The following is a 27,410-nucleotide window of genomic DNA, read 5'->3' on the forward strand; positions in this document are numbered from 1 at the left end:
ATATTGAATGGCAGAGCAGGCTCGAGGGGTCGAATGGCCTACTTCTCCTAATTTGTATGTTTGTATGTTCTCAAGTTCAATTAGGGATGGGCAATAAATGCTGGCCTAGCCAGTGATGCCCACATCCACCGAACAAATATAAAACAAATTTACATAATCTATATTTACTCTACCAGTGTCAATGCTGTCCCGTCAGCAGTGAATGCAATAGTGGAGGCCATGCATATTATTTACTGTCTACTGCGGGGTGAGTGGTTTAGGCCTTGGACAATTTGTGTGGGAAGATTTGGATATATTGGTGTTGCCTGCTGCAGTTGCAAGGCATCAACTATGGCTTACTGGGAGCACACCTCCCTGAATCAGTATGTACATTTGAGCTGCACTCCAGGAACTTGAGCACAATGTAGGCTGACACTCTGGAGCAGTACCAAGACCGTGCTGCACTGACGGAAGTGCCATCTTTCGGATGAGGCGTTAAACCGAATCCCCATCTGTTCTGTTGCGTGGGCGTAAAGGGTTTTCAACTGCAAGTATGTGGGTTTTGAATGAGTTAAGATCCCACCCCAAAGATCCCATGGCACTATTTCACAGACAAGCAGGAGAGTTCACTTGAAGATCCCTCAATCAGCATTACTAAAATATGATCATTATTGCATTGCTGTTGTGGGACCTTGCTCCATGCAAATTGGTTGGTGCGTTTCCTACATTATAACAGTGATCATGCTTTAATTGGCTGTGAGGCACTTTAGGACATCCTGATATTATGAAAAGGAATATATAAATGCAAGTCTTTTTTTTCTGGGAAAGTGCTAAGAGGAGGGTGGCTGGAATTAAGGTTAGTGGAAGAGTGGACAAAGGCATGCTTGAGTGAGTGGTCTGTCTAGTGAGTGGAGGGAAAGTTGTGCTTGGCGGTAATATCGTATAGGTGGCAAAATGGCAGATGATCTGGCAAATGCAGAGGCTGCTGGGGATGGAGTGTGAGGACAAGAGGGTTTGCTATTGAGAGAAAAGCAAGGGGTGAGAACAGGCATGGGAAATGGGATGAATGCAGTCAAGTTCTGTCGGCCACTGTGGAGGGGAAACTGTTGAGGGAAAGGACATTTCAGAGGCTGCAGTGTGGAGGTCAGTCATCAAATGGATGATACCATGCAGTCTTTACTGGTAGTCAGTATTAGGACCATTATAGTGAGTACAGTTTTGAGGGTTGTGTATGATCCAAAACTTAGCAATATCGTAAGTCATAAGCAGCATTTTAGCATACTTCAGAAGGACATAGACTCAAATGGGCAAATACATGACATGCAATTTTATGTGGATAACTGAAGTGGTACACCTTGGGAGAAGCAACATTGAGAAGCTGTATAATCTAAATGGTACAATTTTGAAGGGGTGCATGTTCACAAATTCTTGAAGGGCAAGTTTATGAGGCAGTTATGAACGGGTATGGGATACTTGGCTTTGTATATAGGGCATTGAATACAAAACAAGGACGTTGTGCTTAATTGTTGCAAGCTGATTTGGGCCTCAGCTAGAGTATTGTGTACATTTCTGGGCACCACTTTAGGAAGGATGTTGAGGCCTTGGAGAGGGTACCGAGGAGGTGTACCAGGGTGATACCCGGGATATGGGACTTCAGTTATTTCGAGGGGTTAGAGACAGGGGGTTGCTTTCGGAGCAGAGAAGGTTAAGGGACGATCTGTTAGAGGTATTCAAAATTGAGGGTTTGAGCAAGTATGCAGAAACTTTTTTTCCTCTAGTAAGCAGGTTGGGAGTTGAAGATCGCAGATTTAAATAATTAAGAACTAGAGGGGAAATGAGTAGAAGTGATTTCACACAGGGTTATGATGATCTGGGATGCACTACCTGAAAGGATGGTGGAATTAGATTCCATTGAAACTTTCAAAAGGCAATTGGACAAGTATTTGAAGAGAGCCAGTTTGCAGGGTTAAGAGGGAAAAGATGGTATGTGGGATGAAATTGGACTGCTCTTTTTCTAAGAGCTGGCACAGGCAAGTTGGGACAAATGGCTGTCTTCTGTGTTTGTGAGATTTTGTGATTTTTAAGTGAGTGCAGAGAAGCAGACTCCGAGTAGCTTTTGGTGTCATTGAGCTTATGATGGATGTTTGTGAGCTTATTCAAGATGCAGACATGTCCATCCAGATAGTGAAAAGGAGGTGGTTAAGGCCTGAAAACTGAAAGCATTAAAGTGGCAAGGGTTTCAGGATATCCATTGTGTGGTGGTTTGGGTGCTGGGATAATGGTGGCAAACGCTTGCCTGTAATTCCTTTTTTAACTACCAATTTAGAGATCCTCAAGAAGTAAATTAGATCGCAGCAACAGGAGTATGTTGAGTAGTTAGTTTACAGATGGGGTGAAGGTGATCATGGGCTATGTGGGAATGGGGAACAATGCTGCTGTATAGCCTAAGATCTCGACATGGTGGCATTAACTGGGTCACAGATCCCCAGTGGTGACTTCCAGCTCCAGTTTCCTATTTATGCAAATTACTTTCAGCACCTTCTGCCATAGAGTTTTCCACAACATGCCTTACTGTCTCTTCCATAAGTTGTTGAGGATTTTTCTTGTAAATTCATTTTTAAAAATCACTTGCAATGTTGTAAATTTTCTCATCACTGAATGCTCTTTAATGAACAAGAGTGTGAACAAATTGCTGAAACTGCAATTTAAGTTGTTTAGCAGAACATTGCAACTGTTTGACTTCATCTGAATCAGTGCTTCCAGAATGTTGAAATTTTAAGAATGAAATTTTGCGATTGCTAATGCTTGATATCAATTTTAAAATGTAAAATTCTTTTTCCTGTAGGAAACCAGAACATTAGCTGAAATAGCAAAGGCTGAACTTGACAGTACAATGCTGAGGAATCGACCTCTACGTATTCGTTTTGCTACTCATGGAGCAGCTTTGACTGTGAGGAATCTTTCTCCAGTGGTTTCTAATGAGCTTCTAGAGCAGGCCTTTTCTCAGTTTGGTCCAGTAGAGCGAGCAATAGTCGTTGTTGATGACCGTGGGAAGCCTACAGGAAAAGGTTACGTGGAATTTGCAGCAAAGCCTGCTGCTCGCAAGGCACTGGAAAGGTGCTCCGATGGAGCATTTTTATTGACGTCGTAAGTCATTTTCTTCACTTTCAGCAGTCTCATTGCTGTGTAACCCTCATTTTGGCCAAACGAAGTGTGGTGTGCAGAGATAGGTGTTTTTCCAGCTGATAAGAATGTACATGACTCGAGGTTCAGATCCCTGGGGATTTCATAGATGCTACATGAATTTTTACAATTTAAAAGTACAGCCCCATAATTTCTCTGCAGTGTCCTTGAACTGATACTAATCCGTTTGCGCAAGTTATACTTTTGCCCTTCAGACTGGTGGGAATTTCTCAATCTCTGTTGCAGTCGAATTTTTTCTCGGCTACAGAGTAAGGTTTATATTATATAGGGTCTAAAATAGTTATTCTTCCTTGGCAGCACTTATGTAGTGTTTGGATTCATAAGCATGATATTGCTTTACTGACTAGAAACATTGAAATATTTGAGGAAATCTTAAGGGATTTGCTCCTTTACAAGCTTTATACTTTTTATTTTTAATCACTTTTGTTTCCACCAAGCCCAAAAAGGTAGGATGTGGGCAAGAAGTGTCTTGTGGTTATAATTGTGCATAAACACCAGCTTCAATCTTTAGCAAAAAAATTAAAGCTTCTTCTCCCAAATAAAGATTTGACAGTAATTCCTAAAGCAGAAAACTCTGTAAAAAAAAAAAAAAATGGATATCATATTGACAGAATATGTACATTGTGAATTATAATGCAAAAAATTTATTGTATTCAACAATTATGCATCTTTGGCATATACATTTCTCAAATGAATAGGATCAAAATGATTGTTTTAAAGAGAAACCTATCTAGTATAAATTCAAGTAGTTATGGATTCATTTCATTTAGATACTGACCAAAATTTCTTACCATGGAAACATTGGGCATGGTTACTAATTTAGTTAATATGTTAGTAGTATGCTGTTATGCAAGATGCATACTTGATGCCCAATATGTCTTATTTTTTATACTGAAATATTTATTAAATTCATGACAATTTGTTCATATGTCTTACAATAGGCACATGGAGTAGTTGAGGCAGATAGCATAGATGCATTTAAGGTGAAACGAGAATGTGAGGGAGAATAGAACAGGATATGTTGATGAGTTGAGATGAAGTAAGGTGGGAGGAGGCTTGTGTGGAGCGTAAACACTGGCATCGACCTGTTAGTCTGAATGGCCTGTTTCTTTGTTGTAAAATTTTGTGTAATATTTCGGTACATGTGAGGTTAACCGCAGTCACATTCAAAGGTAGATTTGATTGATAGTTTATCACCTGACAGTAAACCAATTATTGTTCCCATAGGACTTCCAATATGACGAACCAGGCGACAAAGTAAGAGAACTTCATGGTTTTATTTTTAAACAAGTTTCACTTTTTTGTAGATAATTCTATATACTACAAACTTTCTGGATCGCTAAAATACAAATAGATACTTATGAATAAGCACCCAAGAGGGTGAAAGAGTCTTTGGATTTCAAAGCCTTCCATTGGAACACTGAAAGAACAGTAGATTAGTACAACTTCAAATTATAAATCGTTTCTTAACTTTGACATTATTTCAATAATAAACATTCTGAGGGTTTACCTTTTAGCTTTACCTTTTCAGCTCACCTGCCACCTCTTTTTTTTTATAAGCATGTTTCTGAAATAAGTGTTTCTATACTAGCAAAATCTTAAAATGGCAAATTGTAACATGGATGCTTGTACATGGTCTCATCTGTTAATGTAGGCCAAAGTACATAATTACAGTCTGGTGCAGCTGTTTGAAGGTAGGAATTCTGACCAGGTTGAACCCTTCTGAAAATGTGCATTCTGTTTTATGCAAGTTATTTAAGATAATGTAATTAGTGGAAACGATTAACACCATATCAAGTACTTCTAAAGGTTCTTAACGTTGGTTAGCCTTTTCCTACTGTAAATGCCATGTTATAATATTTTTCAGCTCTCCTCGTCCTGTTATTGTGGAGCCCATGGAACAGTTTGATGATGAAGATGGACTTCCTGAGAAACTACTGCAAAAGAACACTCAATATCACAAGTAGATATTTCCATCTTATTTTGTTTAGTGTAACAAGTACATCTAAAATATTATGGGTTTTGCCATTCATTTAAGAGGTATTTTGTTGACCAAACAAAATGCTTTTGGATCACTTTCCATGTCTACAGTGCACATGTGAAGCTTTTGGTTTTATTTTTCTGATACATTAATACTTTACTGTTTTGGAAGACTTAGTTCTCTGTCTGGGGCTGAGAATTGTAAAGGTGCAAAAATGATGCTGGAAATGCTTTCTGAGAATTTTGTCCCATAAGCATCTCCATAATTTTGTACAGAGTACACCTTTTCATTCTTGGCACATGATGTGAAAGTCAAGGATTCCTATCAAAGGTACCTTAACTGCACTTAGTAAGAGCAATAAATACAGCACATAATATACAAATTGTGACTACCTTCAAGTCTTTTGGCCCATCAGCAGAGGGGTGACTGAAGTCTGAGAGAGGACTGCTATCATGCTCACCTATAGCCTTTTGTTACAGCTTTTTTTTCCAGTTTCTGTGCTATGTGACTGCGGTTAAGGTCTCTTGAATCATGAAGCCTTTTTTCCATGTTTTGCATTGAGCAGAACCTCGAATGTTTTACAGCGAATCAAGGTGTAGTTTAGTTGAACACAACATACTGCTTCAATCATTGAATGCAGATTATGAAGCATTCCACAAATTGGAAATGGATATTCACAACCTGCCTGAATCTTAATTTGTTAGCATTTGCCGTTTTAAAGTGGAATTTCATTTTGGCACCCACTCTCTTGGTCAAAGGCAATATATCAGAGAAAATGAGGGCTTTGTTATCACAAGTAATTAGTCGACAGGTTATTCATTAGGAAATAATTATTGAAATATTGTTATAATCCCCATAGAGACCAACAAGTCAAAAGAACCAAATTTACCAAGCAATCCCAATGGACAAGATTTCACTGTTATAACTTTTACTTTAAAAATCAAACCAGAATCAACATAAATTAACCATGAATTACCAGACAGATCACGATCAAGATGTGACTAATTATATATTCACTATCAGATACAACAAAGATGGATCTCATATTTACTGGGAAGTCCATTCAACATGTATGGCACCAAATTACAGTCACACAGTTCTTCAAAACTCTGAAATTCCTCATGTAGGTCTCCAGATCTTGTCTTCCAAGATGCAGCCACAATTCTCGACTGACAGCAGTTTCACTTTAATCCTATGTTCCACAGGTACAGACTTTACTGAATGAAAAATGACATCCTTCTCCAGAACTTTCTCAGTTCTCCTCACGACAGACTTGACGGCATGGATTCCCAATGTTACCTTTTATCTGTGTCCTTTAGTGACAACCCTGTGCACTCTACGGCCAGGTCTGATGAATCAGTTCCCCTAAATAACAGAAACCGCTCCTAGTTCCTGTCATCTCTCTCTTCACCTTGTTTGTTTTTACAAAAACACTTGCTGTCTGAGCTTGGATGGCAGTGTCTCACTCTTATTTGGTTATAACCAGTTTTAGTTACCTCCGCAACCTGAAGTATTTGTCTTCAATTTCTGTTCTGACATTCTGCTCCAAAAAAAGAAACCATCTTTGCAAACCAGGGTCTGTGCACCTACCAGAGCATTCAACAAGCCATCTATAACAGGTTGCACACATTTCTGCATAGGTCGTGCAGACCGCAGATTCCATCACAATATGTACCTTTTGAAAAGATGTTGTAGATTTACACTTTAACATATGACGAACCTCATACTTTTATATGGAAAAATGAAAGCTTCTCCACCATGAAATGACACTATATGTTGCAGGAAGTAATACTAAAATGTCTTCTGTCTCTATCTTCTGGGCTATTGAGAATCTTTTAAGAGGACAATGAAGATGTTGGTGCATATTGAGAGAGGTTGGCATCCTTCCATCTACGAAAAGATGATGGACACGCAGCAAACAATCCATTTGGGTGGGGTGTCTTCTCTTACATGCATCTTTGCTGATGGCTGTTTAGGTCAATCTTTGAGAGGCAGGTTCTGCTACAAGTGCTGCACGGGAAGCTGCCAGGTGACGCTGCGAGGAGTTCTTGACAGTGCCTGTTGCCAAGCTGGTGTAGCAACTGGTCGTCTTGGTAGTGCACACCAGTCCACAGGGTGTGTTGCCATTTCCCTCTTTCGTCAGCTGGTGACTCCCAAGTGCAATAGTCGACAATTAGGGCCTTCATGTCACACTTCCAAGCACCCTTGAAGCAGAGCTTTGGGCACCCCACTGGTCATCTGTCCCCGGCAACTTCACCATATGGAAGGTCCTTGGGTATGCGACTGTCTTCCATTCTACAGATAAGTCGGATCCACCAAAGCCGCCTCTGCTTGATTAGTGCCAACCCTCTTGTGATCTCTGCCTTTGAGAGAACTGCCAATTTGTGATTCTTATCCTGCCAGAGTATACCCATAATGCGTCGCAGACAGCGAAGATAGAAATTGAGCTTCTTTTCCTGGTAGCTGTAAGTCACCCATGTTTCACAGCCATACAGCAAGGTGCTAAGAACATAGGCCTTGTAAACCAACAGCTTGATCCTAAGAGTCATGCTTGTTTCGCGAGTCGACCAAAGGTGGTAGCTGCTTTCCCTCTGCGTGTATCAAGCTCTGCATCAAGGGTATTATTTAAGATGTATGTAAAAAGAGCATATTGAAATGATGCACAGACAGTCTGTGATGTCCTGTGTGTTACTAAACATGGTATAAAGCTACATGTATTTCATAAATATAGGAACTGGTGGTAATTGAGTAGTGCTTTGGTGATTTATGGTTAATGTATGTTTTTATTGAATTAGGGAAAGGGAGCAGCCACCACGTTTTGCTCAGCCTGGGACATTTGAGTTTGAATATGCATCTCGATGGAAAGCCCTTGATGAAATGGAAAAGCAACAACGTGAGCAAGTTGATAGAAACATCCGAGAAGCAAAACAGAAACTAGAGGCAGAAATGGAAGCTGCTCGTCATGAACATCAGCTTATGCTTATGAGACAAGGTAAGTTATTACACTTTACCTATAAGATTGTTACGGTTGATATTTTATTGAATAATTGCAGTGGATTGTAACCTGTGGTAATCAGCCACTGAGTAATCTTAGGACATATCTTGAAAGTCAATATCTTGAGGTGGTGGTTGTGGAGTTTCCAAAATCTGGTTCTGCTGCCATAACTTAAGAGTGTAGCAAGGTATCTGGAGATCTTCAAGTAAATTATTGGTGTAACTTCATATCTTGCATCTGGATTAATGAACTAATGCAACCTGACCTGTGTCTATTATTTTCCCTCTGTTCAATTTCCCTCTACTCATTCAGCTGAATTTATGAAAAGGGTCATCAGGTTGCTTGAAATGACTCTGGTTTCACAGAATTATTACAGTACAGAAAGAGGCCATTCAGTCCGTCATGTCTGCACCTGCTCTCCGAATAAGCAATTCACCCTGTAACCCTTGCACATTCTTTTTTAGATCTGTCTTGGCTTCTCTCTCTCTGTCCTAGTTTTTTTTTCTCTCTCTCTCCTGTTTTTTTTGATGTATTAATTTTGTTAAAGGAAAATAATGCTGCACTTTTGCCCCAAAGTGCTCCCAGAAAGATTAAATTGCCACTTTCAGCCAAGATATTTTGTATTGGCAACAGTTTGGAAGCAAGTAGTTACTTTTGCTCCTTGGTGAGGAATGCCTTTTAAGACTTGGTATTTTGACAGTGATTATTATCAGCTCGTGCAAGATTACATTATTAACTTCCCCCTCAGCTGTCACTAGGTGTTTATTTCTCTTCCATAAACAATGTTTTACCATCATTTTATAAAACCTACTGCATATCAGTTTGCAGTTTAGAGCAGGTTAATTGCACCTTCAACAGTTTCTTTGGCTGGCATTCTGGCATGTGCTTTTAAGAGTTCTCAAACATTTGTCTTTTAATTGGAGTTAACACATAAGTCTGGATTTTGCAGTCAGAAGTGTATGGATGGCACTCACTACGTGACATTGAATAAATCTACGCACCAACGTACCATGATCCCCATGGCGAGAATTTCATTTGCCTTGAAGGAGGATTGTCTCAGTAAGGCCCAATAGCACTCTGTAGAGTGGGCAAAAACGGCAGGCAGTTATGGTGTGGTTTACAGTCACTGCACTGCAAAAAGTGTATAAAGCAGTCAGCTGAGGTAAAAAGGCTATGGAAAATCAGAATTCGTAGACAAAATCGAAAATATAAACACAACTTTACAAAATTAAAAATTGAAACATTTTAACAAAAGTACAATAATTTTGATCACAAATTACTTTTCTATTATATTTAAGAAGTATGTTAACTCGTGAACAAATCATAGAGTTTCCTTTTTACCCATTTATCAGACTTGGAAAATGTATGCTTTTAAATCAATCCGGTTTAACTTTTTTTTTAAAGGATCCTTTCTGGTGTGGACCTCCTCATTAAGTATTTGTGAATTGAGAGGGAAATATAACTCTAAAATTTTAGTGATTAATTCATAATTGGACAATTAGCCCAAATTCGCTTTGGATTCATATTTGCCATTTGGTGTAGCATTGGTTGGCCCACTGCAGCTTTGGGATTTGCGCACTACAGTGCGATGTGGGTACTACAGATGTTGCGGAGCCTCTCCTGACAATCTGTAGCGGTGAATGCTGAACGCATTGTTGTTACTGGCACTGCAAAATCTGGCCCAATATTTGTAAATCTCTTTTCCACCCCCCCACAGAAAAAATACTTGATTTAAGAGTCCTCTATGTGAAAGAAGTTTCTTGGGAAAATTAATTTATTTTGGCTGAAAAATTGCTATGATCAATGCAGAGCCCTATTTTGGACAATAACTTGGATTGACTGATATTTATAGGGAGTTTGCAAATATGAAAATGTGAGTAATCGGTAATATGTATTTTGTATTTTAGTGGTCATCTTTCCTAACTATTTATGGCTGTTGCTTATGAGGTGCAAAGCCCATCATAGATTTACATTACACTAAATGGAAATCACAAAACTGAAACTGACTGTTTCACCACATTAAGTGTTGGTGTTTATCTTCCACATATGCAGTATCCTAATCCCTTGTGCCTGTCCTTTTATCCATATCCCTTTATTTTCCTTTCCTTCACCCACCTATCTAACTTATTCTTAAATGTTGACCAGGCCTCTACTTTAGTCACAAGCTCCGATCGCGCATTCCACAATCTCATAACACACTTTGAGGACAGACAGAAAAATCTGTTTTTTAAATGTCTTGTATTTAATATTGCATCTTTTGTCTCTTTGTTCTAGACCCTCATCAACAAGTTATCTGTTTGTATCTACAATGTCCCATCCTGTCGTAATTTTAAACTCCTCTATCAGATTGTTGCATAATCTCTGTTCTAGCACAAACAGACCCAGTTTTAAGTCTTCATATTTGTATTTCCTTATAACTGACAACATCCTAGTGAATCTGTACTGTACAGTTTATTGTCTCAGCCACCTTCCCTTAGCATGGAACCCAAATCTGAACACACTACTCCAACTATGGTTTTACTGAGGTTTTATACAGGTGTATATATAAAGTTTTATAAAAGGTATATTCTATACCTTTTCATAATAGCCAGTATTCTATTAGTTTTTATGTCTTTAGTTATTTGAGATTCTGCTTTTAAATGTCTTGTGAACTTGTACTCCTAATCATTCTACTCTTCTACATCGCCATTTAGTAATTAAGTTTTAAAGATTCCAAAATTTTCCCAACTACAGATGTAAAACTGACTGACCTGTAATTGCCAGAATTAACTCTGTCTCCTTTTTTTGAAATGCCCACTCTCCAATCCTCTCCGTGGAACGATAATTTCCAGGGCATTCTGCCAAGTTCAGCTTAACTAATTTCTCCATTTCCTTTCATTTATTACATTATCTCAACCAGCCATTTCAGGATTGACCTTATCCCAAAAATCATTCCCTGAAGCAAAGTACTTATTAAGCATTCTATTTATCCACTCCTTACAGGTTATGCCTTGCATTTAACAATTCTGTTTACTGATATATTGTTGAATGCTTTACTTTCTTGAGATTATCTCCTCACCCTCCCTCCTGACTGTCCCTGTCCTACTTTTCCTTACTTTCTCATTGTCATCATACATATACCCTTGTGTTTTAATTTGTTTCTAATCTTTTTATTTATCCACAGCATCTTGAAACTTGAAGTTGTTTTCTTTTTGAATGATGTGTATTTAGTCTGCGACTTCGCACTCTCCTTTTTGAAAAAAATGTCCTGTGTGTCAATTTCTTTTTCCTCTTCAGCTCATTTACCTTTCTAAAACGTGCCCCATTACCATCTGGAACCCTCCAATTTTGTGCTAACGCTTTCCCACTCTATTTGGACCTGCAGGCTTATGGTTATTACTCCTGAAGCCCTTGCGCTTATTTAACTCATTTATTTGACTTAACTTACAATTCATAGATTGGTGCAGCAACATCTCTCCTCTTGTAAATATGCTAACATACTGCTTTAGGAAGGATATACACACACCGTTTAGGAGCTCCATTCCTTTTTCTCCCTCTGCTCTATCTCTGATCTTTCTGTGAATTTCCTCTTCTGTTTTCCTACAGTGTTTCAGGGATCTGTAGTAAAATTATGCTAAAGTAACATCCCTTTTTCATCTTTGATCTCTAAGCATATTGCATCTGTCTAAATATGCTTTATGTGCAGATCAGTCCTCTTGACGCGAAGCATTTACTTCTTTCCCAATATTGCTATTCCTTCCTTGCTTATATTTTAGGAAATACAGAATAACAGCCGAGTTCATGCTGTTAAATCTGTATATTCCTTTGACATAATTTAATCTTAATTTCCCCAGTTTGTTTTTGTGGAAAAATATGTACTTGTATGAGTTGGTCATGGTGGAGTTCGTGTTTTGCAATTACAAATTGACAGATCCTGCGTATATCGTTCTTTAAGGTATGTACCAGTTAGGTATCTAACGTTGATTTTAAGCGGGATATTTTGCAGTCGGTGTAAGCAAAGACCATCGCGATTAGTGGGTTTCTTGGGTTGCTGCGGTTTCATGCTACTGTGTTACTAATTATGTCACTATTTTGAAAATACTAGTTTCTGTTTCTACGCTATATAATTGTGCTGCACTAGCGTGAAATCGGGCAGTACTGGATATTGTATGGCTACTTGTCTGGTGCAAGCACCTAAGAGATGTCTTTAAAAATGGCTGACCTAATTTATGTTCTGCAACAAGTGTTAAATTGAAAGTGATTGTTCTTTGTAGATTTGATGAGACGCCAAGAGGAGCTGAGACGCCTGGAAGAAATGAGGAATCAAGAGCTGCAGAAACGAAAACATATAGAAATGAGGTACGTGCAGTTCAGATCAAGATCTTGCAGTATGTTATACGATTCCTTTATTTCTGAAACGTTTAATTAAAAGCATAATGTCTTTCACAATTGTCAGTGGGGGAGATTGGAGCAATGGCTGTGTCTGGTATTAAACTTCCATTTTAGATATGTCAGCGTGTATATATTTGATTTTTTTCCCCCCTTGGTATGCGGGTGACAATTTGGATCATTTGGAAATATCCATTTGAATGCAGATTTGTGTCTTCCAAATGAAGTAATCATTTAATTGCAACAGGTCCTGCACCACACCCTAAAGTTTCAGGTCCTGCTGGTGTAATTCTGTAACTGTTCAGTCCTGGAAGTTCTGCTTTGGTGCATTCTTAATATAAATTAATGCAAGAGGTCTTTTCTGTTTGTTATTAATCTCCACTTTTGGATTTGACTTTTTTATGTAGTGCACAAAGTGTTGATTACAAGTGTGAGTCATTTCATACGAGCTGAAATTTGTGTGTTGATTGAAAGAAATGGTACTTCTTGCATTTTTGTATATCAGTGGCTTCATTGAGGATCAGATATAATTCAAGTTCAACGGCAGGGGTGGGGGGAAGAAATTGGGTGGTGCAGGACATGAGATGCTGGCATGTGGAACCAAGATTCAAATCTGGATTGATGGGGTGACAGTTCCCCTCATTTGCTGGCAATAAGTGTCTCATTTGAAATGAGTTGGGGTAGTCTCTTTTCAGTTGTTAGCTGCCTTTGGCTTACAACAAAATATTTCCCTAATTTGGTACTGAATGGCAAATGTCACTTAGGCAAACCTGAGGATATATACTTTGAGTAGGTTAGGCAAAGATTTGTTCCAGAGCTGGCTAAGTGCTATACTGAATTACCCAGCAGTGATGGCCCTCATAAATATAACTTTAAAAAGAAATAGAAGAAACAGCCTCACTATATGGCTTTTGTATTAAGTGATCTTGTATTTTATCTAGTACAGTGAATTAATTAAACATTTTCAGAATCCCGATTTCTTTTGGTAGTAACTGTTAAATGTTTGGGTAAATGCATGCTGGTTTAAAGCACATCGATTGGAAGTAGATACTGATAATACCACCTTGTCAACCTCTTAATGATATTGCCATGTCAAATTTTGGAAGTGTCTCGATCAGCAGACTTGCCATTACTGCCTCTTGGATCCATAGTTGGTCAAATATTTCTTTGGATTCAGTTAACTTTACACTTAGAGATAAATTTCCTGTTGCTTTTATGCCCTTCATGTTCAAGTTTGGTGCAAAAGCAAATATTACAGATGCTGGAAATCTGAAATACAAACAGAAAATGCTACAAATGCTCAGTAGGCCTAGCAGTATCTGGAGAGGGAAACTGAGTGAACATTTCAGGTCTGTGACCTTTCATCGGGTCAAGAAAATTTGCTGTGCGCATCTTGGGTTGAGTCAGGCGTGTGCAAAAATGGTCAATCTGCCCTGTGCTAGGCAAGGTGGGAGAGGAAAATCAGCACCACATTTCAGAAAAGAAATTTGATTTAATATGGTGTATCATCACATCACTTAAGTGTTTATCTATCTCAAAATACTTTCCATGGAAGTATGTATTGCGAAGCGCAGTGATTGTGCAGAACTAACAACAATGCAATGAATTATAAGTTGATCTGTTTTCTTTGATCTTGATTGAGAAAAGAATTTTAGTCAGACACCACAGCAACGTCCTCTTTAAATAATACCTTCAGATTTCTACTTCACACCTGAACCACCAAAGTGAGCAGAGGCCACTGTACCACCGTGTCAGCCAAACTTTATGCACTTGTGTCCTGGAGTAGGACTTCAACCTATAATTCTGATGTGAGAGTACTACAAATTGAACCTTGGTATCTGTTCTTCCCTCTGTGAAGCATGTTGGATTGTTTAACTACGTTAAGAATGCTCTGTAGATGTATATTTTGTTTCAGCACTAAATTGTTGTCGAAAGTACAACCTTTTTGTTTATAATGTTTTAATTCTTTCACCTTTTGAATAAAGACTTTGGGTGGGTTGGTGGTAGGTGATGACCTCTTCACCTTTCCACCTCCACCCCAATTGGGTCAGTGGCAGGGAGACCTGTGAACGGCCTTCCTGCCCTGCCACTAATGGAGGCCCTTAAGGGGCAGTTAATGCCCAATTAACGGCATCTTCCCACTACCTCTGGTATTTACCCAACGGTGGGCGGGCCTGTCGCCATGCTGGGAGTACAACATGCAAACCCGTGCAAGGTTGCTTGTGGGCCTCCTGCGGGGGTGCGGGGTGGGAGCCTCATTCAAAGATACTTAGTGCTTGTTCAAGGACCTGGCACTGGGAAGGGGGTCCTGCTGAGAGCCACCTGCTTCCCTTGCTGCCAATCACCCCCTCCCGCAAAACTCCGCCTGCCATCAGTCACCTGAGTCAAGGATCCAGCACTGACCTGGGCCTCGGGTGGGTGTCTTCCCAGCAGCAGCCACCACTGAGGTCCTGATCTGGGAAAAGGCCTGCCAGTGGCCTCTCGAGAGCCTGAATGGATCGTCATATGGTGGACCTTACCCAAAGGTGGCAACGCGGGTCTCTCGCTGGCTCCCCAGCCGGTGGCCGAGGCCCCCATCTCCTCCATAAAATTGCCCCTTTTTCCCACATTTTGAATATTGTGCTTTTCTACACATTCTCCCCCTGCCCCCCTGTTCAATTTGTGTGTTTCTAGGGGTGCTGTTATAATTTTGTTCGGGTTGCAGTGGGGTAAAGCTTTGGTGGTGCTGCTTGCTATTTTGGTGATTAATGAAGGAAATGCCCTGAATACAAATTTCTTGAAAAGTAAAGCCTGTGCATTTGTAGTGGAGTTATAATGAGCAGTTTAGGTATTATAATAGCCATTTATACATGTTCAATTTCCATCAGTGGGATTTGGCACAGATACTGAATCGCCGGTAGTATTTTGTGGTCTGAATAGCTTAGTGCTAAACCTGGTGGTGTCCTTAACCACTGGGCCATCAGTGGAGCGTGGTGTCTTGTTTAATCATAAAATCCAGAAGTCTAAACATTACTTACTTTATACACAGTTTTGATAAGCGGATCATTTGGAATATTTTAAGTAAAATGGCTTGATCATTGAACTGTGGTCAAGCTTATTGGTTCCCTGGGCTGCTAATGACTGCCCAGTTTAACACAAACCAAAGTCAATCAGATGGTCATTTTTAAAAATGCCCAACATCCAAATAGTGGAAGGGAAAAGATTGAACAATTGGAAAAGTAAATGTTTTAAACAGAATTGATGGGGCATAGAGTCAGAATAAATGCTTATTCAACAGAATGAATCATTGAAAATGGAGATAATAAGATAGGTGTGGTCAACGGAGATAACAAACCATAAAGAAAAGATTCAAGATTGCAGTAATAAAATTAAATTTGAGCAGTTTTGTTAGTGTTGTATCACTGAGCTAATCAGTTTAATTCTGATGTTTGGAAAATTTGCTGGACCTGCTTGCAAGATAATCTCGTGCTTTTAGTTTAAACCAAATAATTGGTGCTTTTTAGATGAAAAGTATAAGTTACTTTAATGCTAAAATGTGAAGCATGATTGTATTAATGCTGCATTTTAAAAGGGTGCAAATTACGTGTCCATGGTTGGTATGGATGGGTTTTGAAATGTATTTGATTTGAATTATAAATTTTATTTCTCAACTTGCAATGAGCACAGCTGAAATGGGATTAAGTTTACAGGTGCTAACTGCATTGTACAATCCAGAATCTCGTGTTTGGCTTGTCTGTTTTGAAACATTGTCTATGACCAGCATAGATTTTTTTTTTTCTAATTCATTTGTAGGATGTGGGTATTATTCGCAATGTCAGCAGTTACTGCTTATACCTAATTGCTCTTGAGAAGGTGCTGGTGAACCACCTTCTTGTCTTCCTGCAGTCTGGTGGCGAAGATCCTCCCCCGGTGTTAGAAGATGTTCCAGGATTTTGACCAAGGGACGATGACGGAAAGGTGATATATTTCCAAGTCAGAATGGTGTGTGACTTGGGGGATCTTGCAGGTCGTGGCTTTCCCATGTGTCTGCTGCCTTTGTCCTTCTGGTGGTAGAAGTTGCAGATTTGGAAGATACTGTTGAGAGTCTTGGCGAGTTGCTGCAGTGCATCTCCACGATGGTGCACACTAAGCAATGTTGCGCTGGTGGATGGGGTGCTAATCAAGTGGACTGCTTTGTTTTGGATAGTGTGAAGTTTCTTGAGTGTTGTTGGAGCTGCACTCATCCAGGAGTATATTCCATCAGATTTGTGTGTATAGGTGCTTGGAAAGGCCTTGGGTAGTCAGGAGATGAGTCATTCATTGCAGAATACCCAACCTCTGACCTGCTCTTATAAGCACAGTATTTATATGGCCGGTCCAAATAAGTTTCTAGTCAATTGTGACCCCCAGGATGTTAATGGTGGGAAATTCAGCAATGGTGGGGAATTCAGCGATGGTAATGCCATTGAGTGTCGTGGGAAGGTGGTTAGACTCTCTCTTGTTGGAGATGTTCATTGCTTGGCACTTGTGTGGTGTGAATGTTATCTGTTATATAGCAGCCAATCCTGAATGTTCTCCATGTCTTGCTGCATGGCAACATGGACTGCTTCATTATCTGAGGAGTTCCAATTGGAATTGAAAACTCTGCAATCAACAGTGACCATCCCACTTCTGACCTTTTATGGAGGGAAGGCAATTGAAGCAGCTGAAGATGGTTGGGCCCAGGACACAACCTGAGGAACTCTTGGAGCTGAGGTGATTGGCCTGCCAAAAACCACTATCATCTTCCTTTGTGCTAGGTATGACTCCAGCCAGTGGAGTTTTCCCCCTGATTTTCATCGACTTTTTATTTTTATTAGATCTCCTTGATGCTACTGTCGGTCAAATGCTGCTTTGATGTTGAGGGAAGTCACTTTTACTTCACTTCCGGAATTCAGCAGCTTTTTGTCCATGTTTGGGCCAAAGCTGTAATGAGGTCTGGAGCTGAATGATCCAAGCCGAACACAAAATAACATCAGTGAGTAAGTGCCACATGATAATGCTGTTGATGACGCTAGCCATCATTTTGCTGATGGGGCAGTAATTGGCCAGATTAGATTTGTCCTGCTTTTTGTGGACAGGACATACATTTTCACTGGGATAGATGCCAGGGTTGTAGCTGTACTGGAACGGTTTGACTTGAGGTGTGGTCTTCAGCAGTACAACTGGAATGTTGGGACCCATAGCCTTTGCTGTATCTGGTGCATTCAGCTGTTTCTTTGATATCACGTGGAGTGAATCAAATTGGCTAAAGACTGGCATTTGTGATGTTGGAACCTCAGAAGGAAACCAAGATGGACCAAGTTCAGCACCCAAGATGGACCAAGTTCAGCACTTCTGGCTGAAGATAGTTGCATACGCTTCAGCCTTGTCTTTTGCACTGACGTACTGGAGTCTGCAATTATTAAGGATTGGGATGTTCATGAAGCCTCCTCCAATTAGTTGTTTATTTGTCCATCACAGTTCATGATTGGATGTGGCAGGACTGCAAAACTTTGATGCAATCCTTTGGTTGTAGGATCACTCAGCTCTGTCTATAGCATGCTGCTTCTGCTGTTTAGCATGCATTTAGTCCTGTGTTGTAGTTTCACCAGGTACAGCTGGTGCTGCTCCTAGCATGCTCTTATTTTATTTTTATTTCGAGATACAGCACTGAAACAGGCCCTGCGGCCCACCGAGTGTGTGCCGACCATCAGCCGCCCATTTATACTTCTTTGGCCTCCTTATCTTGAGAGACAATGGGTAAGCGCCTGGAGGTGGTCAGTGGTGTGTGGAGCAGCGCCTGGAGTGGCTATAAAGGCCAATTCGAGAGTGACAGGCTCTTCCACAGGTGTTGCAGAAAAATTTGTTTGTCGGGGCTGTTACACAGTTGGCTCCCCCTTCCGCCTCTGTCTTTTTTCCTGCCAACTGCTAAGTCTCTTAGACTCGCCACACTTTAGCTGCGCCTTTATGGCTGCCCGCCAGCTCTGGCGAACGCTAGCAACTGACTCCCACGACTTGTGTTCAGTGTCACAGGACTTCATGTCGCGTTTGCAGACGTATTTAAAGCGGAGACATGGATGGCCGGTGGGTCTGATACCAGTGGCGAGCTTGCTCTACAATGTGTCTTTGGGGATCCTGCCATCTTCCATGCGGCTCACATGGCCAAGCCATCTCAAGCGCCGCTGACTCAGTAGTGTGTATAAGCTGGGGATGTTGGCCGCCTCGAGGACTTCTGTGTTGGAGATACGGTCCTGCCACCTGATGCCAAGTATTCTCCGGAGGCAGCAAAGATGGAATGAATTGAGACGTCGCTCTTGGCTGACATACGTTGTCCAGGCCTCGCTGCCATAGAGCAAGGTATTGAGGACACTAATCCTATACTATACTAATATACTATACTAATCCTATATTCCTACCACATCCCCACCTTCCCTCAATTCCCCTACCACCTACCTATACTAGGGGCAATTTTAGAATGTCCAATTTACCTATCAACCCTTGGCTGTGGGAGGAAACCGGAGCACCCGGCAAAAACCCACGCGGTCACAGGGAGAACTTGCAAACTCCGCACAGTCAGTACCCAGAATCGAACCCGGGTCACTGGAGCTATAATGGAGGCTATCAAATTTCAAGAGATGGCATACAAAGTGGCCAAAAACAGCATGAAACTAGAAGATTGGGAAAACTTTAAAGGTCAACAGAAAGCCACAAAAAGAGCTATAAAGAAAAGTAAGATAGAACATGAGAAAAAACTAGCACAGAATATAAAGACTGATAGCAAAAGTTTCTATAAATATATAAAACGAAAAAGAGTGGCTAAAGTAAACGTTGGTCCTTTAGAGGGTGAGAAGGGGAATTTAGTTATGGGATATGATGAAATGGCCGAGGCATTGAACAGGTATTTTGTATCGGTCTTCACAGTGGAGGACATTAATAACATGCCAGTAATTGACAAAGAGACGAACGTAGGTGAGGACCTGGAAACAATCATTATTACGGAAGAGGTAGTGTTGGGCAAGCTAATGGAGCTAAGGATTGATAAGTCTCCTGGCCCTGATGGAATGCATCCCAGGGTACTAAAAGAGATGGCGGGAGAAATAGCAGGTGCGCTGGCGGTAATTTTCCAAAATTTGCTGGACTCTGGGGTAGTCCCAGCAGATTGGAAAACAGCAGATGTGACGCCACTGTTTAAAAAGGGAGGTAGACAAAATATGGGGAATTATAGACCGGTTAGCTTAACCTCTGTAGTGGGGAAGATGCTTGAGTCTATTATCAAAGTAGAAATAGCAGGGCATCTCGATAGAAATTGTCCCGTTGGGCAGACGCAGCATGGGTTCATGAAGGGCAGGTCATGCTTGACAAATCTTTTGGAATTCTATGATGACATTACGAGCAAGGTGGACAATGGGGACCCAGTGGATGTGGTGTACCTAGATTTCCAAAAGTCCTTCGACAAGGTGCCGCACAAGAGGCTGCTGCATAAGATAAGGATGCATGGCGTTAGGGGTAAAGTATTAGCATGGATAGAGGATTGGTTGACTAACAGGCAGCAGAGAGTGGGGATAAATGAGTGCTATTCTGGTTGGCAATCAGTCACTAGTGGTGTGCCTCAGGGATCGGTGTTGGGACCGCAATTATTTACAATTTATATAGATGATTTGGAGTTGGGGACCACGTGTAGGGTGTCAGTTTGCAGATGACACTAAGATGAGTGGCAGAGCAAAGTGTGCAGATAACTGTGAAACTTTGCAGAGGAACATAGATACATTGAGTGGGCAAAGGTCTGGCAGATGGAATACAATGTTAATAAATGTGAAGTCATTCATTTCGGTAGGAGTAACAGTAAAAAGGATTATTACTTGAATGGTAAAAAGTTGCAGCATGCTGCTATGCAGAGGGACCTGGGTGTCCTTGTGCATGAATCGCAGAAGGTTGGTCTGCAGGTACAGCAAGTAATTAGGAAGGCAAATGGAATTTTGTCCTTCATTGCTAAAGGGATTGAGTTTAAAAGCAGAGAGGTTATGTTGCAGCTGTATCGGGTACTGGTGAGGCCGCATCTGGAGTACTGTGTGCAGTTTTGGTCTCCTTACTTGAGAAAGGATATAGTGGCACTGGAGAGGGTGCAGAGGAGGTTCACTAGGTTGATTCCGGAGTTGAGGGGGTTGGCTTATGAGGAGAGACTGAGTAGATTGGGATTATATTCATTGGAATTCAGAAGAGTGAGGGGGGATCTTATCGAAACATATAAAATTATGAAGGGAATAGATAAGATACAAGTAGAGAGGATGTTTCCACTGGCAGGTGAAGCTAGGACAAGAGGGCATAGCCTCAAGATTAGAGGGAGCAGATTTAGGACTGAATTAAGAAGGAACTTCTTCACCCAGAGGGTTGTTAATCTATGGAATTCCTTGCCCAGTGAAGTAGTTGACGCTTCTTCAGTAAACGTTTTTAAAGCTAAGGTAGATATCTTTTTGAACAATAAAGGAATTAAGGAATACGGTGAGAGCACGGGTAAGTGGATCTGAGTCCACGAAAAGATCAGCCATGATCTTATTGAATGGCGGAGCAGGCTCGAGGGGCCGGACGGCCTACTCCTAGTTCTTATGATCTTATGAGCTGTGAGGCTGTGGTGCTAACCACTGTGCCACCCTTCTACAGTCCTCATTGAACTAGAGTTGGTCCCCTGGCTTGATGGTAATAGAAGAATAGATATGTCAGGCCATGAGGTTACACATTGTGGTGGAATACAATTCCACTGCAAATGGCCCATAGCACCTCATAGGTGTTCATTTTGAGCTCCTAGGTCTGTTGTGTTTATCCCAAATAGCACGGTAGTAGTGCCATGTAATACGATGAAGGGTGTCCTCTGTGAAGATGGGACTTTGTCTCCACAAAAACTGTGTAGTGGTTACTCCTACCAACACTTGTCATGGACAGATACATCTGTGGATTGGTGAGATCAAGTAGGTTTTTTTTTGTTGGTGGTATCACCAACTGCTGCAGGCCCAGTCTGGTGGTTATATCCTTCAGGGCTCAGTCAGTAGTGGTGCTACCAAGCCACTCTTGGTGATGGGCGTTGAAGTCCCCCACCCAGGGTACATTCTGTGCCCTTGCTACCCTCACTGCTTCGTCTAAATGATGTTGAAGGTGGAGGAGTACTAATTCATCAATTGAGGGAGGGCAGTAGGTGGTAATCAAGTTTCCCTGCCCATGTTTAACCTAATGCTATGAGGCTTCCTAGGGTGTGTAGTCAATGTTGATGCCTCCCAGGGCCATTCTCTCCTGACTGTATACCACTGTACCAGCTGCAGGTAGGACAGGACATAACCAGGGACGGTGGTGGAGGATTCTGTAATGTTGACTGAAAAGGAAGGTTTTGTGTCGGGTTATGGGCTGTAGCTTGACTGGCCTTTGGGACACGCTGCCAATTTGACACAAGTTGCCAGATGTTAAGGAGGACTTTGCAGGGTTCACTGGATTGGATGTGCCTTTGTCATGTCCAAATAGTTATTGATCATCTTGATGTGCATAAAAACACACAATCAAGAAAATGAGAGGTTGAGAAGATGAATTATGCTTCCAATGCATTGTTAGCTGTTTAAGTTGGACAGCCTTTCAGTTGCTTGTTATGTTAAACTAAGATCATATTAAATTTTGACAGGCATGAAGAGGAACGTCGCCGACGAGAGGAGGAAATGATGCGCCAGAGAGAACAGGATGAATTGAGAAGGCAGCAAGAAGGGTATAAGCCCAACTACATGGACAATGTAAGTAAGAAATACAAAGACTTGGGTGGATGGCAGGACAATATTTATTTTAGACAGTCAGGATTTTTAGAAATTTTGATTTCATAAAGGATGGATGCTTTTTTCCTTTATAAGCTTGTCCCTTCTATAATAAAGATGAATACTTAAACTGGTATTGTACTGCAGTTTGGTGGGATTTTTATGGCTTGTAATTTTATTGCAGTTGTTTTGCCATCATGTTCTGCAAAAGAATGGAATCCTGACTGTATAATTAATTTTAAAATCTCTGCATAAATGATCTTCACTTAATAAATACAATTAAACAGTCATCCAATATTTTTTTAAGTGTTTGCACAATTAAGCTTTAATCTAATATTTGAATGAAGTGTTTTATTGTGACATGAGTAATAAAATCCTGAATAAATGCCCTGAAATGATGATTTCTGCAACAAAAAATCCGGAAAGGAAATGCACAGTCTGGAGTGCTAAATTGTCATACTAAAATGTATAGATCTTGAACTTTACCAATATCACCTCAACACAAAAGTATGCTACTACCTTGGGAGCACAATGTATATGTTTTTTTTTTAATTGCTACCTTTTTGACTTTGTATGGACAGCATTAAACAGCTAGTCTCCCACATGATTAGACCAGATGTGATGATAGGAATTTTTTTTACATGCTCATTACTAGGATGTGAATGTATATTGGTGTTTTATTTCATACCACTGATTTAACAGCAGTGCAATTAATGTCATAGTTTTCACTGTGACCTGAATAGTAGACTAGTACAAGATTATGTAACAGTTGACTTTTTCTGTATGTGCATATGCTTTTAGTTGCCATGGAAATCTCATTACATTCTGTTTAATTTTATAATTGTTTCTGAACCACACATTACTCCCATTTATAGCTAGAAGATGCCCTTTTTGCAGTGTTTAAAAAAAAATTCTAGCTAAAAACTGGTTTCAACCTGTAAGGGGACTTAAATATCTCCTGGGGTAAATTTCCATAAACAGAGCAAATCCTAACGTCCATGTCAGAGCTGTTAGCAATGAATCTCGTGATGAAAGGCCTATAAAAGGATTTTAAAAGTTAATTGATCTTTCTGTGGATTTACAGTAATGCATATATATGAAGAGTGGTGAATCCTTTTTGATTCATCCAGCAGAGCCTGATGTAGTGAGAGCATTGTATGCCATCAGATGGGGTTTTTTTTTGCATCATCGAACAGCAAAGAAATTGCAGCAAGCTTTTAAAAAGAAAATCAATTTAATTCAAACAAGCTATAAATGACTAAGAATTACAGGAGGCACTTCCATGTTGGTTCAGATTATGGCTTGGATTTTGCTTTTATAATTTAGGACATCAGAATTTTTTTTGAATCATAAAATCATAGAAACGTAGAGCAGAGTGAGGCTATAGAGCCTGTCATGCCTTCATTGGTTCTTTGAAAGAGCAGTCATGCTTTGTCCCATAGCCCCGCTTTTTGTGTCTCACCCTGTAAGTTCCTCTACCTCAAGGACCTGTTCAACTCCCTTATAAAGATTATGGAATCCGTTTCCACCACCTTTTTAGGTCCCCTTTTCAATCACAATTTAAAAAAAATTTCTCTCCTCTCCTCTCCTCTCCAGATCTTTTTCCAATGATTTTACATCCATGACCTCCAGTTATTGACCCACTTGCCAGAGGAATTTTTTTTTTCCCTATTTACTCTATCAAAATCTCATCTTTAAAACCTCAACTAGGTCACCTCTTAACCATTTCTGTTCCAAGGAGAACAGTCTGAACTTTTCCAACCTCCTCTTAACTGAATCCCCTCGTCCCTTGTAACATCCTGGTAAACCTCCTTTTGTATCCTTCCTTTACATCTTTCCTCAAGTATGATGCCCAGTACTCCAGCTGGGGCCCAACCGGTGATTTTATGAAGTTCTGTCATAATCTCTTTTTTGTTTTTCTATTCTGTTCCTCTATTTATAAACCCAAATAACTCATGCTTTTTTGTTAACCACCTTATCAACTTACCCTGCCACTTATAAAGATTTGTGTATGGGCATCAAGGGTTCTCTGCTCATCCACATTTTTCAAAATCATACTCTTTTTATAATATACTGTCTTTTCATACATATACTAGCAGAACACATCACTTCACGCTTCTCTGCATTGAACTCTATCTACCGTGCTTCTGCCCATTTTACCATCCTGTCTAAGTCATCGTGAAACCTATAACTTCATCATGACTACCAAGTTTCATAGCATCTGCAAACTTTATAATGCCACTCCCTATACCTGAGTCTAGGTCGTTAATAAAAATTGCAGAGTAATGGACCAAACCTGACCCTGGGTTGAAACCACTTCAGACTACCTCCCAGTGAAAAACCTCATCCACCACTACCCTTTGCTTCCTGGCGTTGAGCCAATTCTATATTCAAACTGCCACTTTTTCCTTAATTCTATCGGCTTTCATATTCTTAATAAGCCTGCTTTGCGGCATTTTATTGAATGCCTTCCTAAAGTCCGTATATACGACATCTACTGCATTACCCTGATCGACCTTCTCTGTTACCTCATCAAAGAACAGTTAATCAGACACGATTTAACCTCTAAATCTATGATGGCTGTCCTTGATTAACCCATGCCTTTGCAAATGAAAGTCTATTTTGTGTCCAATAATGGTTTCCAATAACTTCCTCATCTCCACCATTCGACTAACTGGTCTGTAATTCCCAGCTATATCCATCTTCCCTTTCTTGAATAGTGGTGTAACATTAGCAATCCTCCAGGCCTCTGGTACAACTCTTATCTAATGAGGATTGAAAAATTGTGACCAGTGCCTCTGCTGTTTCTACCTTCGCTTCTTTCAGCAATCTAGGATGCATTGCATCTGGACTAGATGACTTATTGGACTATCAGGAATGATCTTTTTAGTATGTCTTCTCTATTAACATCTTCCATTTCCTGTTTTAGTGTAACCTTCATGTCACCCGCTTCCTTTGTGAAGGCAGATGCAAAGTATTCGTTTAATAATTAACCTTGTCGTCGGCCTCCGCATGAAAATTTCCCTTTGGGTCCTTAATAGGACCAACCATTTCCCTAGCAAACCACTTACACTTTATAGCTCTATAAAATGTTTTAGGGTTCAATTTAATGTTACCTGCTAATCTTTCTTGCAACCTCCCTTTGTCTCCAGTATTAACTTTCCAATTTCCTTATGTACTTTCCATGATCTTCCTAGGTATTAACTGAATCCTCTTCCTGGCATTGGTCATGAGGCTTCCTTTTCTGTTGTATTTTGACTTTTATTTCCTTTGTCATGCAATGCACATTAGCATTGGATGCTGTACCTCTTCCCTTTAAAGGAATATGCATAATTTTTACCTGATTTATCGCTTCCCTGAGTGCCTTCCTTTGCTCTGTAACTGCTGTACCCTTAAATTGCCTTTTCCAATCTACTTGTGCTAGGTCCCTTGTTTGATGACTGAAATTAACTCTTCCCCAGTTAAACATTATTACTTTAAGTATTTTCCGGTCTCTTTCCATGATTTATTTAAAATGAATTATGTTATGGTCACTGTTAGCTAGATGATCTCCAACAGTGGCACACTCCAATTGCCCAACTTCAGTTCCCAGAACCAGATACAAAGCTTCCTTGTTGGACTGAGGATATTGATCAAGAAGGTTCTTATGTGCACATTAGAAATTCTTCTCCTTCTTTACCCTTAGCACTATGGTTTTTCCCAGTCTATATGAGGGTAACATAAGTCTCCTAATGTTACTATTTTTTTCGTCTTACACCTTTTGAAATTTGCTGATAAATATGCTCATCTATTTCCTTATCCCTGTGTAGAACTTTGTGAAATTGTCAATCGTGTAACCGTTTCCCCTCTGTTTCTCAACTCGAGCCAAATAGATGTAGGCCTGGAACCATGTAATAAATTCTTTCTATTTAGAACTATAACATCATCCTTAATTAATACTAACATGACCCGTCCTCTTCCTTCTCTGTCTTTCCTAAATATTTGGTAACCAATAATATTAATAACCCATTCCTGGCCTTGTTTGAGCTACATCTTAGTTAATGCAACCACCTTTTATTCCCATGCAGTAATTTGTGCCTGAAGCTCACCGTTGATTAAACTACAGACAATGGCATGCACACAATTTTAATGCCGTCTTCGTTAATTTTCGCTATTTTCCTCAGTCTGGTCATTGCAACTTTTGGGATCGTTCCAATTTTACTGCTGTTTGTATCTCTCCTGTCATTTCTGATATTTTCTGGTTTTCCCCCTCCCCTGCCAAATTAGTTTAAACTCTCCCCAGCAGTACCAGCTAGCGCCTCAGCAGAAACATAGGTCCTGGCTTTGTTCAGGTGCAACACAGCCATCTTGTTTAGGTGCTCATTCCCCCAGAATCTGTCCCAATGCCCAAGAATCTGAAACTCTCCATCCTTCACATCCTGAGCTACACATTCACTTGCACTCTCTTCCTGTTTCTCACTGGCACATGGCACTGGGAGTAATCCTGGGATGATTATTATAACAGAAGTGGACTAAAGGAAGCATTTCCAGAGGTGCCGCTAATTATTTTAGTAGCTCAATGACCAATCATCTTGGCTCTTGAAACTGCCTGAAGGACCTAAGCACTTTTTCTGCTTGTCATTAGTTCCAATATAGACTATTCCCCTTCTTGCTGAATGTCCTGCACTTACTTGGTGATGTCTATTACCCTGGCATCAGGGAGGCAACAAACCATTCGGGAATCACTATTGTGGGTTACAGAAATATCTGTCGATGCCCCTAACTATCAAATCCAATATGACTACTTCATTTTTACTCTTCTTTCCTCTGAATACTGTGAAATCTCCTGTGATGCCAGGGATTTGATTCTTAGTGCATTCCTGCAAAGAGTCATCACTCTTCCCAGTCTTCAAAGTAGAAAACTGATAAGCAAGTGCTACTGGCTTGAGGAATTCCAGCACTACCTATGTCTTCCTCTTACCCTCTAATGGTCAGCCATTCCCTCACCACCTGTAGCTGGGGTAGCCTCATCCTGGAAATTCATCAAAGAAGCTCTCATATTCCCAGATGCACTGCAGTGACTTGGCGCTTAATTGAGACGTTGATCTGAAAGACTGAG

The 27,410-nt window shown here is 40.4% G+C and overlaps 1 protein-coding gene across 2 annotated transcripts in view; it reads left to right on the forward strand.

Moving 5' to 3' along the window:
* pspc1 (paraspeckle component 1) overlaps nucleotides 1–27,410 on the forward strand; it is a 57,365-nt gene that overhangs the window by 5,306 nt on the left and 24,649 nt on the right. The window contains exons 2-7 of one of the 2 annotated variants that reach the window (XM_068033691.1): nucleotides 2,825–3,126; nucleotides 4,411–4,440; nucleotides 5,051–5,146; nucleotides 7,960–8,156; nucleotides 12,413–12,497; nucleotides 22,189–22,294. In XM_068033691.1, the coding sequence (XP_067889792.1) occupies nucleotides 2,825–3,126; nucleotides 4,411–4,440; nucleotides 5,051–5,146; nucleotides 7,960–8,156; nucleotides 12,413–12,497; nucleotides 22,189–22,294 (816 nt within the window). The remainder of the gene's footprint in view (nucleotides 1–2,824; nucleotides 3,127–4,410; nucleotides 4,441–5,050; nucleotides 5,147–7,959; nucleotides 8,157–12,412; nucleotides 12,498–22,188; nucleotides 22,295–27,410) is intronic. The other variant, XM_068033692.1, reaches the window with a different exon arrangement.

Source organism: Heterodontus francisci, chromosome 6, assembly GCF_036365525.1.
Source record: "Heterodontus francisci isolate sHetFra1 chromosome 6, sHetFra1.hap1, whole genome shotgun sequence".
Taxonomy (NCBI): Eukaryota; Metazoa; Chordata; class Chondrichthyes; order Heterodontiformes; family Heterodontidae; genus Heterodontus; species Heterodontus francisci.